Source organism: Podarcis cretensis, assembly GCF_951804945.1.
Source record: "Podarcis cretensis genome assembly, chromosome: 13".
Taxonomy (NCBI): Eukaryota; Metazoa; Chordata; class Lepidosauria; order Squamata; family Lacertidae; genus Podarcis; species Podarcis cretensis.
The window spans coordinates 5,130,921-5,145,845 of NC_137182.1; the positions used below are offsets into that span (position 1 = coordinate 5,130,921).

The 14,925-nt window shown below is 44.3% G+C and overlaps 1 protein-coding gene across 3 annotated transcripts in view; it reads left to right on the plus strand.

The window, feature by feature from the left end:
- GRB10 (growth factor receptor bound protein 10) overlaps positions 1-14,925 on the plus strand; it is a 91,295-nt gene that overhangs the window by 47,714 nt on the left and 28,656 nt on the right. For all 3 annotated transcript variants that reach the window (XM_079949621.1, XM_079949623.1, XM_079949622.1), the window contains 3 exons: positions 699-900; positions 1,730-1,868; positions 10,204-10,360. In XM_079949621.1, coding sequence (XP_079805747.1) covers positions 699-900; positions 1,730-1,868; positions 10,204-10,360 — 498 coding nt within the window. The remainder of the gene's footprint in view (positions 1-698; positions 901-1,729; positions 1,869-10,203; positions 10,361-14,925) is intronic.

Sequence of the window (14,925 nt, forward strand, 5' to 3'; positions counted from 1 at the left end):
CTATTGGGAGAGAGTTCCACAGGACTGGGCCAATGACTATTTTAGACTAATGGCTAAATTTCTTGTTGTCGACAAACGATCCTCACCAACTTGGGGAATGACCAGAGACATTCCTGCAGATGATCCCAGTGAACAAGCTGGAATATAAAAGGTTCATGTGATCCCTGAGGTTTCCTGGGCCCAAGTTGTTCAGGGCTTTGTAAATCAATAGGAGAATAGCTCCAGAGGTCCGTCCTCTTGAGACAGGAGTAACCAACCTTCAGACAACACGGAACAGTTTTGCCAGGTGGCTCCTTGAGGATGCAGTGGGATGTCTCTTTGCTTTCTACGCTGTGATGTGGTCGGCTCCTAAGCGACACTCCAGCCCTCTTGCAGTCTATTGACCTTAGAAATCGGCTTATTGCTTCGACCCATATTAAAAATTAACCCAAGTTCAATGACGTCACAAGCTGTGGTCAACGTAAAACAGAAGTGAAAGGAGTGCTGTTGAAGGGGTGGGGTGTGTAGAAAGAGGAGTGCTTTCTCAAAATGCTAAATTCTGGCTTAGCATTGCAACTGAATCAGTCCAGTATGTGTTCCACCTACCTGGGCAAACCTGTCCCTTACATTCTTTCTCCAATATGCACCAGTAGTGCCAGCTGTGCCCCTGTTTTGTTGCTTCTGACTGTCAGTGTGTCTGTCTTCTTGTTTCTTTTCAGATGATGATGTGGACTTGGAAGCGTTAGTTAATGATATGAACTCCTCATTTGAAAGTTTGTACACCCCCTACAACGTGCATTCAGAAAGCACCCCACTCCTTCACAATGGCCAGCTGCCAGCCTCAGGAACAAATTCACTGCAGCCTGTATCTCCAAAGCAGAAAGTGCAGAGGTCTCAGCCAGTACGCATCATGGCAGTCAGGTATGGAAGCGATAAAGCAATGCCTTCCTTTTAAGAGTTCTGGAGCACACCAACATGGCAAGCCAGTGTAGCCCAATAGAAAAATACATAGTCCTGGATTCTGACAATAGCCAAGAACTAAGCGAATTACATTTCCCCTCTGCTTCAGTTACTATCTGTGTGCAATGGGACAAGTACTATCTTATTTTAGTGGTTTTGTTTAGGAATAATCGAACCAGTCCTTGGCCTTAGAAGCCGTAGTATATAAATTAAATAATATTTTGCACAGCATTTCCTGAGTTTCAGATAGATGTTCGTGTGCTTCCCTGCCCTGCCATCTGACACATGATTTTCCCTCCCTATTCCCTGCCATGGCATCTTTAACCAAAACTTAGGGTTACATCTGCACCAACTTTAACTGAGGCTAATACTGACCAGGTATGGGACGCGGGTGGCGCTGTGGGTAAAACCTCAGCGTCTAGGACTTGCCGATCATATTGTTGGTGGTTCGAATCCCCGCGGCGGGGTGAGCTCCCGTCTTTCGGTCCCAGCTCCTGCCCACCTAGCAGTTTGAAAGCACCCCTAAGTGCAAGTAGATAAATAGGTACCGCTTTATAGCGGGAAGGTAAACGGCGTTTCCGTGTGCTACGCTGGTGCTGGCTCGCCAGAGCAGCATCGTCACACTGGCCATGTGACCCGGAAGTGTCTGCGGACAGCGCTGGCTCCCGGTCTCTTAAGTGAGATGAGCGCACAACCCTAGAGTCGGACACGACTAGCCCGTACGGGCAGGGGTACCTTTACCTTTAATACTGACCAGGTACCCACCTGAAAACCTTCTTTTGTTCTGCAGACGCCTTCAAGAGGAGGAACAGTTCAGAACATCCTCTTTGCCTGCCATACCGAACCCTTTTCCTGAGCTTTGCAGCCCCACAAGCTCACCTGTCTTGGCCCCTGGATCTCTACCTCAGAATCAGCCTGCAAATAAACAGGTGAGATTTGTCTTTTCTGTTGCATTTTTTAGAATGGTTGACTGTTTTTATCATACTGAGTTTTTGATTTTGGGATTTTGGAACTGGCACCTTAATCACAACAAGAAGAAGAGAAATGTAATGTTTTACTAAAAATACAACTTATTTCCCATGAGTAGTGTAAAGACTTGTAAGTAACACAGTCTGCAGACTTCAAAGCTTTTTTTTAAAAAAAGTCTTGTCTGTATGAAACACATCAAAATCCTCCTTCTGTATACGGAAGGCTGTTCTAGTGAATGAAGAAATACAAGTTTGATATGTTCTTTGAATTTTAGTACTGTAGGCAATGACTCATTTATTTTGGAATACCCAAAAGTTGCTTGGGGTTATCGGTGACTGGATTTATATGGCATATCCAGAACTCATACCTGCCATCTTGCTGACTTAATGTTGTTTCTACAGTAGCTGCATTACTTTTTAAAAAGTGTTTAATACAGCCATGCTATTAAATTAGAAGGGATTCCCCCCCCCCCGTCATAGAAATTAAAGAAGAAAAGGGGAGCACCAAGCTCTAATTGATGTTATTAACTCATTAGTAATCTACTTGTTTGTACCTTTTAGTTTTCTTTCTGGATTAAAATGATGGTCCCGCAATCAAAATGTGTTTAAAATACTGGCTATAAACTTATTGTCTGACTAAAGGAAGTAAGTATTTCTCAAACCGTTGTGTTAACTGAAAAACTCATTGTTTTATGCATTGACAGCTAATGAAAGAAATGTGAAATAATTAACTGTCTGGGTGCTCTGTCTTCACAGAGTATGTTTCTTAAAATAGGACTTCGGTTTAGTTGCAAGAGTAACATTTAATTATTTAAACTCAATTATCCAAATAAAAGCAGAGCATGTTAGAGCTGTGCAATATGTATATAAGAGCAGCTCTTTAGGCTGGGTCTTGTAAAAAGTGATCTGTATGCACAAGAAATCTAGCTCTTGAAGAATGTGTAAGCTGCTGGAAAGCTTGATCTGCAGCTTGAGGGATCGTTTTGTGGCAGCAGACAAAGCTGTGAATGTGAACCTCCTAAAACAAAGCTCTTCTCTGTCCCGGAATTTGCAGGGCTGGAAAGGAAGCCAGCCGAGGGCAGCCTGAAAAGCTGGTAGACATTGTAGAAGGAGACCCGAGTAAGGTCAGGCAGGACAACAACTGGGGTGGTCAAATATTTGATGCGTCGGGAAAGAGCAGAACTCACTGGTAATTGGACTGACATAGCTCCATGGAGAGTTTTTCGTAGTGATGTAATGTTGGTGCTCTCTGTGCTGGGTGGGAGGCAGCAGGCAGCTTCCTTTGAGGTGCGTGAAATGGAGAAAGGTTCCTCATGTAATGGAGGTTGTTTTTATATAACAGTTTAGCACAACAAAGAGTTTGGTGAAGAACTCGAGTCGTGAAGCTTGGGTGGAGTTGAAAAGCTGCTTCCTGTACCTTCCAAGCAGGGATGGCTAATCCATGCCCTTCCAGGTGGTGTTGGGTTTCCACTGCCATTACCTTGGCTGGTGGAACTTAGGAACCCCATAACATCTGCAGGGCTGGGGATTACCCATCCGACATACAGAAACACATAGCTTATTTTTGAGATTGCTGCTTTCTGAGCTCAGGGCCTTTACTCCTGCCCTCAAAATTTGAGGGGGGCGGGGGGGGCGATGAATGGTAAAATGGGACAGACAGCTGCACAATTTGTCCACAAAATGTGTCAATAACAACTGATAATAATAATAATAATAATAATAAATAATAATAATAATAATAATAATAATAATAATAATAATTTATTTATACCCTGCCACACTGGGTGGCTCCCAGCATAATATTAAAAACATGGTAAAACACCAAACATAAAAAACTTCCCTATACAGGGCTGCCTTCAGATGTCTTCTAAAAGTAAGCTAGTTGTCTATTTCCTTGACATCTGATGGGAGGGCATTCTACAGAGTGGGCACCACTACCGAGAAGGCCTTCTGCCTGTTTCCCTGTAACCTCACTTCTCGCAGGGAGGGAACTGCCAGAAGGCCCATGGCGCTGGACCTCAGTGTCCGGGCTGAACGATGGGGGTGGAGACGCTCCTTCAAGAAGCCGAAGATAAATCTTGTTTCCACAGCAGGCAGCTATGATACCATAACCTAAGTTTGATTTTCTCTTATGAATGAATTAATTTATTATTTCGGTCACAGACCAGTTCCAGCTCACATATAATATCAAGAAAGTAATAAAACACGATAGGGATACATTTGCGCTTGTCTCTTATGGGTATAAACTAAAATCTAACCCGTAATGTAAGCTGTAATTTCTAGTTGTACAAATACTTTGGATGCAAAATTTGCAACAGTTACATGTAGGTGCCTGCAGTGCCAAAGGATATTAGTTGAAAGCATCTTGTGTGAGTCAACAAAGCTGTAAAAATAGAAAAGGTCTTGCAATTGCTCTTTATACACCTCTGGAAAATGTGCAGATAGTTGTTTCACGTACCAAACGCTCTGCAAAGCTGTTTGTGCCCTTGTTCCTTGGACCAACTCTTGTAAAGCAATTCTCCGTTCCAGTCTGCTGATTACAGAGTAGATCAGGGCTTCTTTTGTTTCATGTTTGTTTGTTTGTTTGTTTGTTTGTTTGATTGACTTATTAGTTGCTTGTCACCCAAGTGACTTACAGCTGTACACACACTACCATAAGCAAAGAAAAAAGGGGAGAGCGAAACAAACACAACACACCCTCCATATAAATAACAACAAATAATATTATACTCAAATAATAAATAATACTTCCACCCACCAATTTGCAAACAACCCCCCCCCCCCTTTAACCTCCCCAGCCCACCCAAAAGTCTGGTATCAGGCCAGATGTTGCAAATCTGCAGAGGGCTGGTGGATCCCATGTCTTCCTCCAGGGATGGTCTGGTTTCCCTCCTCCTTTGGGGGGGAGGGGGGCAGTAGCAAGGAAAGGAGAAAGATGGCAGCAAACGTTTTACCTGCTTTGCCGTTGACCAAGCTACGGTACATCTCCTGCTGCCGGTGGTGTTATTGGCAGCTGTAACAGTTCTGAAATACAGTCAAACCTTGGTTTTCGAACGTCTCGGAAGCCGAACACAGAAAACCCGGAAGTGAATGCTTCTGTTTTTTGAACACACCTTGGAAGTCGAATGGCTTCTGAGGCGCGTTTCTCCATTTTTCTCAATGGAACTTGCTGACAGCCCTTTGATCCTTGGTTTTCGAACGTTTTGTAAGTCAAAACGGACTTCCGGAACGGATTACGTTTGAAAACTGAGGTTCCACTGTACTTCAAGTAGAAGATGAAGTTTGCATGCCTATTATGTTCACATGAACACAAATTGCATGTTGAGCCAGTATGGTGAAGTGGGCAGAGTGTTGAGGTCTGGGTTCAACTTGGCTATGAAACTCATTGGTTGCCATTGGCTGTTACTGTCATTTTTATGTCCCTGCTCCTGCCAACCTAGCAGTTTGAAAGCACGTCAAAGTGCAAGTAGATAAATAGGTACCGCTCCGGCGGGAAGGTAAACAGCATTTCCATGCGCTGCTCTGGTTCGCCAGAAGCGGCTTAGTCATGCTGGCCACATGACCCGGAAGCTAAACGCAGGCTCCCTCGGCCAGTAAAGCAAGATGAGCGCCGCAACTCCAGAGTCGTCCGCGACTGGACCTAGTGGTCAGGGGTCCCTTTACCTTTTACAGTTCTTGTTAGCTAACTGCAGCAGTTGAAGGACAAGCAACCACTGGAAATTGGGCACCTAAAAAGTGAGTTGTTACTGAGATCTCTTCTTCTGGACCTGTTGTGTATTGGCACTTCGCTGCCCCTCATCTTGATCACCTTGCTCCCCAGAAGGTGTATTGGTTATGAGCAGCAGTTGGCACAATCTTCTGGGTACAGGGTGGCTTTTTCTGATCCTCCTGGTTGCCCTTTTCTGAACGGTTTCCTTCTCCCAAATGTCCTTTTTGAGGTGAGGTGACCAGAACGGTACTGCAAGTGCTGTCTTGGCATAGATTTGCATAATGGCCTTGCGATTCCAGCACCAAGCCTGGACATGATATCGGGCTTGCCATTTTTAATAATCCATTAACGTGGGCACCTAAGCATGGATGAATTTATCAAGTAGGTGAGTATTCACAACTTTATAAATTAAAACTGGTGACATGAAACCATGGTACTAAATGTCATTTTAAGTCTCTCTTCAAAATAATAAAATAGCAAATTCTTACCCTGCCAACGGAGCAGTGTTATCGGGTCCTTTTTGTGTGCTGGAGTACTGAATGTTCAGCCAATCTGGTGCTCTGATTGGCTGAACATTCTCACCCTTAATGTTGAATAGAGGGTGCCTCGTGCAGCTGATGTAACTTGGAAAACTTTTTGAGTCATTGTTAAAAGCAATTGGCTCCTGCATCTGTGTCTTGTGTATCGAGAGGTCCTTTAAATATGATTTCTGGAATAAATTTGTGATTAATTCTTAAACTCGCTCCCCCTTCCCTTCCACTTGAAGCCTGTTCTTGAGAAAACTTCCTGCAATCAATGTTTATTCAAGATAAATTTGTTTTTTCTGAGGTTTTCTTAGCAGAGGCTTTTGGCTCCGTTAAGTCACAGTTTTAACTCTAGCCTCTAGCAGAATTAAACTGAAGTATATGTTGTTGTAGGGGACGCAGGTGGCGCTGTGGGTTAAAGCCTCAGCGCCTAGGACTTGCCGATCGAAAGGTCGGCGGTTCGAATCCCTGCGGCGGGGTGCGCTCCCGCTGCTCGGTCCCAGCGCCTGCCAACCTAGCAGTTCGAAAGCACCTCCAGGTGCAAGTAGATAAATAGGGACCGCTTACCAGCGGGAAGGTAAACGGCGTTTCCGTGTGTGGCTCTGGCTCGCCAGAGCAGCGATGTCACGCTGGCCACGTGACCCGGAAGTGTCTCCGGACAGCGCTGGCCCCTGGCCTCTTAAGTGAGATGGGCGCACAACCCCAGAGTCTGTCAAGACTGGCCCGTACGGGCAGGGGTACCTTTACCTTTATATGTTGTTGTGGCTGTTGCTGCTGCTGTAGCCTTTAGCAGAACTAAACTGAAATTGTTGTTGTTAAAGGATTCCTTACTAGCCTGGAAAAACTTCAGTCTTGTTATTCTGCTGTTAACAGCAGTTTGTTCTGCGGGAAATGGCAGGTGAAGTTTTGCTGCAACACAACAAAATAAGAGTATCCCTTGCTGATACCTTCAGATGTAGCCACACTTAGTCTTAACCCATAACACCTACAACTGCACACTCAAACAGCTACAGAAGTTGGTTGAAAAGTTGACAACCCTATTTTTTAAAGTTAGATATTGCACATTGCCAATGCAGTTGCAGACAGTGCTTTTGTGTTGAAAAAAAACCTGTTGTTTAGAAACAATCAAATTGAGAAAAAAGGCTTAAGTTGCCTTGGAGCTTCCCACAGGTACCGTATTTTTTGCTTTATGGGACGCACCGGACCATAGGATGCACCGGACCATAGGAGGGGGAGAACAGGGGGAAAAAAATTCTCCCCTTCTCTGCTCAGCACCTCTTCAGCAAAGTGGCAGGAGCCTGGAGAGCAAGAGGGATCGGTGTGCACCGACCCCTCACGCTCTGCAGGCTTCAGACGGCTATCCGCAAGCCTTCAGAGCGCGGCGGGAACTCCTGTAAATTTGGCCCGGCGGGGGTGACGTGGCTGGGATTCAATCTCCCGCCCCTGAGCCGGGTCAGCAAAAGGGCCCAGATGCCCTGGAAAGTGAGCGGACTTGTATGCCAAGGCCCCGTGCCCTGTAGTTCCTCATTGATTAATAAACACACCATGATAATTGATTAATAAATTGATTAATAAACACACCACTGTACTCAGTACAGTAGTACCTCTGGTTGCAAACGGGATCCGTTCTGGAGCCCCGTTCGCAGCATAAGCAAAATGCAACCCACGTCTGTGCGCGGGTTGCGACTCGCGGTTTCTGTGCATGCACTTGATGTCATTTTGAGCGTCTGCGCATGCGCGAGCAGCGAAACCCAGAAGTAACCCTTTCCGGTACTTCCGGGTCGCTGCGGGACGCAACCTGAAAAGATTTAACCTGAAGCAAACGTAACAAGAGGTATGACTGTATTTTGGATCATGGGCTAAAACAAGCCACAACTTTATTGGTTTCAGATGTGAGCTGTTTGGCTTAGGCACTGGGTGAAACCAAGCTATATCTTGACTCCTGTCTATCTGCAGGGAGTCAAACTGAGGGTAAGCCACCAGAAGGCGCAGCCCTATGACTTACATCAAATAGAGGCAACCCGAGGGGTCCCCGTTGGGGTCGTGGCATGGCCCTAGCCCACACCCAGGTTTCGGACAGGATCCACACCCCCCCAGATCCCTTTAACAGGATACCCTTATTGAGGAGGGGCAGGTGAAGGTTACAACCTCCCCTCCATTAAACAGAGGGGCCGGCCGGCTCAACCGTAGCACAGACCTGGCCCTGTTCAGGTGACGTTCCCACTTGCATTATTTGCTGCCTGTTTTACAAAAGCTCATTGAGAGAGACTTTACATGTACCTTTGTTATCCATGAAAATCTTTCAGTAAAAACAATAATAGCAAAACCTCCTCGAGCTTAAAGGGTGTAATGGGGGGAAGGGGGGGGGACTGCAAGCGGGAGAGAAGGGGTCGCTGCTGCTGCAGCAGCCGGCTTTGGGGAAGTTCAAGTGCTTTCTTCCTGCTAGCTGAGCTGTTGCAAATGATTCGGCAAAGGAGCTGCCAGTCCACGGAGCAGGCTTGGTTTGGGCTTTAGAACGGCTCTTTACTCCTCGTGAACTTTTGTAGTAATGGAAAGTGGCTTCTGGGTTGCTGCGTGATGTGCTGGCACCTGTTTCTTTTCTCTTTTTTCAATGCATGTGGGTGGGCATAAAAGCAATATCTTTTCCTTTTATAAATTTTTCTGGGGAGCATAATTTGGAAGTCTATGGGTTGCGATGGCCAGGATCACATCAGTCACAGGAATTGTGACTGGGATTGGTCTCTCCAGGGTGGTTTGATTCCGTACCTTAAAAGATGGTGCGTCACCCTTTGAATGACGCTCTGGGAGAGTTGCCTGCCTTCCTCCAGGAAAGGGCGCACATTTTGACGGAGGAACTCTGTGACCAACTCGGGTACAGTGATCTGCTGAAATTGCAAAGCAACCTGTTGCAGTGCCAACAGGTTTCAGGAGAGGTAAAGAGCAAACTCTTTCCGAAAGAGATTACCTATATTTTAAATATGCCATCCTGTTCTTCTGACTACTGCCTTTTTCATGCTGTTGAGGTAAGATTATTTCTCACTCCCACCATCTCATTACCTCATTCCACCACCCCCTCCCCAAAAATAAATTGCTTTGTTTTCCTGGGAACTAGAAAGTGCCTCTTAAATGTTAGGTTAACACAGGGTTAAATCTTGATGCTCTGCATTTGGGAAACATTTTTTTGCAGAGTTAATGCTATTGAAGTAACATGAGGCTGTAATAAGGAATCGTCCGTCTAACTGTGAGGGTCATAGAGAGCTTGCTAACTATAATATTTCCTTATTAATACTTACAGCATATACAGTGCATATTTAGTTGCAAAAGAATATTGGAATCTGGGGAAGGGGGTTGAGGAAGTGTGTGTGAATAATGCTCATAATGAATCTTTTGATTTTAAATGCCCACGTGATAACATATTTTCAAAGGACAGATATTCCATTGAGTTTTACTGCACACTAAAAGAAGGACCTATCCTGGACGCTGTGAAATTAGCACCTCTCTCACCCCTCCGGAAAACCAAAACGAAACAAACTTCTTTCTGAAGCCCTGGTGTAGGATATATATTATTTTTTTAATTAGTACTACTATGGTGTATTTTTGCTGGCATAGTACATTATCTGACTGTGTCCCCTTTGTCCAACCTTCCTGGAGAAGACCAACAATATTGCAAAATAAATTGTGTTTCCGGAGCCTTGGAATTCAAGGAGCATCAAGTACAGATTGTGATTTTGTGGGAGCACAGAAGCGCAGAATATGTGTTTTTGTTTTTTCTCTATCTAGTCGATATGGGTAGAGATGCATTTAAATGAACACACTGTTTGTCTGTGTGTCTGCATGTGCACACGAATAAGGTTCCTGTGTCCTTCAAAACTCCTTGTCTCTTCCCAGAGTAAATCTTTCAGATTATGCTTAGTTGGCAGAATTTGGGTTGCACCTTGGTACAGAACTTTACTATTGTAGTGCAGAATATAAACAGTACTGACCACGTAGAAGTGATCAGTTTCTTTTTAAAAATGTTTTTGATTGCTGTTTTAAAGGCATATATATATATTTTGTATTGCAGGATATAAAAGTCTTTACAGAAGACGGAACATGCAAAGTGGTCGAGATCCTAGCGGATATGACAGCCCGGGACCTCTGCCAGTTGCTCGTTTACAAAAGTCATTGTGTGGATGATAACAGCTGGACCCTAGTGGAACATCACCCTCTCCTAGGATTAGGTAGGGAGGGAAGTTATCTTAAAGTGTAATACCGAGCACAGAGCAATAAATCAGCCCACTTTTTCAGGTGATCTGCTTTAAATATTACGAATGGATTTCTGTCTGTCATAGGTGAACACTTGGTGCAACAATTAAGATGCAATATATTTGACCTTGGGTTTATGTTGATTTTAATTTATCTGTAATAGAGGGTAACAAATACATGGCAGATACTGACATTCACGTGTAAATTTTGAGGATCCCAGATAATTGTTATGAATGCCCCTAAATATAGAGCGTGAACTGAGTGACAATATTCACTGATTGTGTATGTACCGTATTTTTCGCTCTATAAGACGCACCATACCACAAGACGCACCTAGTTTTTGGAGGAGGAAAACAAGAAAAAAAATATTCTGAATCTCAAAGCTAGAACAGCAAGAGGGATCGCTGCTCTGGCTTCTGGGATAGCTGCGCAGCCTGCATTCACTCCATAAGACGCACACACATTTCCCCTTACTTTTTAGGAGGGAAAAAGTGAGTCTTATAGAGCAAAAAATACGGTAACTCTTGTGGAGGGAGACATGCACAAAATGTATCTGGGCATTCTTTGTAATACTGTACACTCATGGTTTTGTGTGTGACTTTGGCAAATGAACAGTTTAGACCATAGGTAGGCAAACTAAGGCCCACGGGCCGGATCAGGCCCAATTGCCTTCTGGATCCGGCCCGTGGACAGTCCGGGAATCGCTGTGTGGATTGCCAGTGCACACATTCTTTCCCTCTCCCTCACACGGTGGCAACAGTGGCGCCTTCTCCCTCCCTCCCTCCTCCTGGCTTCTCTCTGCCCTGCCTAGAGGAGAAAGGGGGCTGGGCTTTGTTGGTGCCAGCAGCAGCGCTTGAGCAGCCACCATTTTAAGCAGTCCCTCTCCGGAGCCCTTTCGCTCGCCGTTCATCGTCCCGCAGCCACTGGGGCTTGTGGTGCTCTTGCATCATTCCCTCCCCAAAATATAGTCTGGCCCCCCACTGAGGGACAGTGGACTGGCCTCCTGCTGAAAAAGTTTGCTTACCCCTGTCCTAGACAGCTCAGCTGATCCCCAGGCTTGGGTCTCGAGCACACTGCCATGGCTGTCTACTTCAAGAAAGCCCTACGCAGGGAGAGATGCTTCCTTGGACTTTGTTTCAGGAAGGTGGAAATGGCAGCAGCACATCATGCTGCAGCATGGAAGTTCTTGCATAAGCCTTGACACTCTCCCTTCCAGGCAGCAACTCTTGCTGGAATAAAGAAGCCATGGTTACAGTTGGTGCGGGAAAACTATGTGGAACTGGTTTAATGGTATATACCTGGGAACTGGACGCTGCCTCTCTGCGTCTCTCTTCCTGTATCCTTTCTTTCAGATTTGTTAGTGGTGTGTTGCGCTGTATAATCCTCTTGACTCCAAAAAGGTTCCTGAGTAATGTGTCCATGTAATAAGGCATTAACAGTGAATTTCATTTTGATGGATGTTGTGCTGAGGCAGTAAAAGAAGGCATGGTGTTGGTGGGAGTTGAGTGCCAGCAATCTAAAAACATATTTTTAAATAACAAGAGTCCCTTTGATTAGAGATATTTTATGGGGGCCATTTATCATATTTGTGAAGTCTTCAATATCAATGTGATTTGACTTAAAAAAGTTAACTGTATGATTCTTGGAAAGTAGTACTTTTTGAAAGAGACTTGTAGACTTGCCAAAGACATATGGAAGAAAACAAAAAAACATTTTGAACGATGTTCTTCTTTTAACCGATTCTCACTTTAAAATTCTAGGTCCTCATTTTATAGGGCCTTTCCCATCCAAGATTACCAAGGTGCTGTGTAAACAGAGGCTTTTGTCCTTTGTGTCCAATATCCTCCTCCTGCCAGATTCTTTCAATGATGCCACAATTCAGTGTCTGTGACATCACAATAGCTTCCATGGTGACTAATTGTGCTGTCAAACTCTGCTGTGTGACATCGCTGAATGAATTAGGCAGCAGGCTGATGAGGAAATCAAAGCTTCTGTTTACATACACAAATAACTTGGTAATTCACAATGATGGGAAAGGAACATTATGCTTATCAGTCAGTATTTTGCTTCAGCTGCATTCTGAATTTAGTTGAAATCCATTTTGTGGCAGATCCAGGATTTGCACAACATGTAAATGAGAGCGCTCTCTCTCTCTCTCCACTTTTCCCACAACATGTGCAATTTTATACACTTCTGATCATGTCCCTCCTTACTTGCCTTTTTTCTAAATCAAAAAGCCCAAAATGCTGTAACCATTCCTCATGGGGTATTGCTCTGAGCCCTTGATGGTTTTGGTTTCCCCTTTCTGAATCTTTTCCAGCTCCACAACATCGTTTTTTATATGAGGCAAGCAGAAAAGTATGGAGTATTCCAAATGGGAATACTTTCCGAATTTTATTGAACAAGGTGCAGCTGTTACGATCCCCCCTCTGGGAACCTGCACATTTGTTTGTTCACATTAAGCCTTGCTTTATCTTAGCATTGCATTTAAACTGGGACATTGATTCCTTTAGAATCAAAGTACTAGGGCCCTGGGAAGTTCTAATGGCAATTATTTAGCTGTATTTCTTAGCAGAGCCCCCACCAACAATTTTGAAGCTTCATTCCCATACCCTGTTTGCAACGCAACACCATCGCAAGGTGCTCAGGTTATGTCCTCTGCTCAAGTTGTCCATGAGATGGTGGACGGTGGAATTCAGTCTTCAGAAGGGAACTCCTTTTCATGATCCTCAATGAACTTTGATCACAACACGTGCCAGTTTGTAGGGTTGGGGATCACATTGCCAAGGGTACTTCGTACAGAGGCGCTGGACACCGGCAGAGCTGGCACGCTTCATATCATTCATTCATTCATTGTATTTGATAAGACTGGGATTTTAATGTGTTTTCTAGCTCCAGTCTCATTTCTTTACATTTAGCTTCTAGGGTTTCCTTTTATATGAGTGGGAAATAAGTCCATCTATGTTTATGTTCCAGCTCTGTTTTCTTTTCATTGTTTTTTTAAATGCATTTTTCTTTTAATTTATAATTTTAATATAATTTATATTTCTGCAGACCTAGGGTGTAGAAACTACTTCCTTATTTTATGTGGCCCCATTTTCCTTTCAAATTGGAAGATCTCTACAACTTAAGTTGACTGTTGGAGGGAATGCTGGGGTGGCCACAATTGGAATATTGTGCTGTTTCAAGAAGTATACACAGTGGTACCTCGGTTTAAGAACAGCCCTGTTTACGAACGATTCGGTTTACAAACTCCGCAAAACCGAAAGTTAGTGTCCCAGTTTGCAAACTTTACCTCGGTCTAAGAATGGAAGCTGAACTGTGGAAGGGAGGCCTCATTAGGGAAAGCACATCTCAGTTTAAGAATGGTTTCGGTTTAAGAACAGACTTTCGTAACGGATTTAAGTTCATAAACCGAGGTACCACTGTATTGTATTGTTGCTGAACATGCAGAATAAAGCAGAAAAAGCCATAAGGAAGCTGGAGGTCCTTCACTACAGAAGGGTTTTTTTTTTACTTTGAGAAGAGAATGTGGGGCTAAAAGGATATGATGGATTCATGCACAATATAGAGAAAGTTGATAGAAGTTTTTTGCCCTCCCTTATTATGTTAGATCTTGGGTTAACTGTCAGTCAGTTAAACTGATTGGCAGGAGAAGATGGTCAGACAAAAAATACATCACACAATGCTTAATATATTTCATGAAGTTTGCTACTACTAGATGTGGCAATGGATATTTATAAAGGAACTAGACATCTCTAAAGGTAAAGGGACCCCGGACCATTAGGTCCAGTTGCGGATGACTCTGGGGTTGCAGCGCTCATCTCGCTTTACTAGCCAAGGGAGCCGGTGTACAGCTTCTGGGTCATGTGGGTCAGAGAAGCGCACGGAAACGCTGTTTACCTTCCCGCCGGAGCGGTATCTATTTATCTACTTGCACTTTGATGTGCTTTTTAACTGCTAGGTGGGCAGGAGCTGGGACCGAACATAGACATCTTTAAGTAAGGGAAATCTGACAGCTGCTAGTCATGATTCCTCTTAGAAATCGCCAGAGTTCAGAAGCAGAAGCTAGGGAGCATTGCGATGGAGGGCTGCTCTGCTCATGGGGGTTGCAGAGACACCTGGCTGGCCAGTGTAGGACACAGAATGCTGGATGTGATGCCTGGACCTGGCCTGATCCAGATCCTGCCCCACCTTGCCCACACATGACTTATGCCTCTTAACTGTGGTTAACAGAGTAACTCCATTTACGCTTCACCCGCACATTGACTACCAAACTTGGCTATTTCTTCTGCAATATTAAATAATAGGTAACAGCACTCATATAACCACATTGTTATGCAGAAGTTTTTGGGCCTTCCTGAATTAATACTTTCATTGGAAGGAGAGACGGGGAGGACCATTTGTGTGATACTGGGTGGCTCCTAACATCTGCGCTAGTGGCCTGTTTTAGAACAGTGGTTTTCCCAGTATATTCTGGGAAACCTTGGCATTTCTTAGAAATTTATCAGCAACTACTCAGTGGGAAGATCAGTAATGG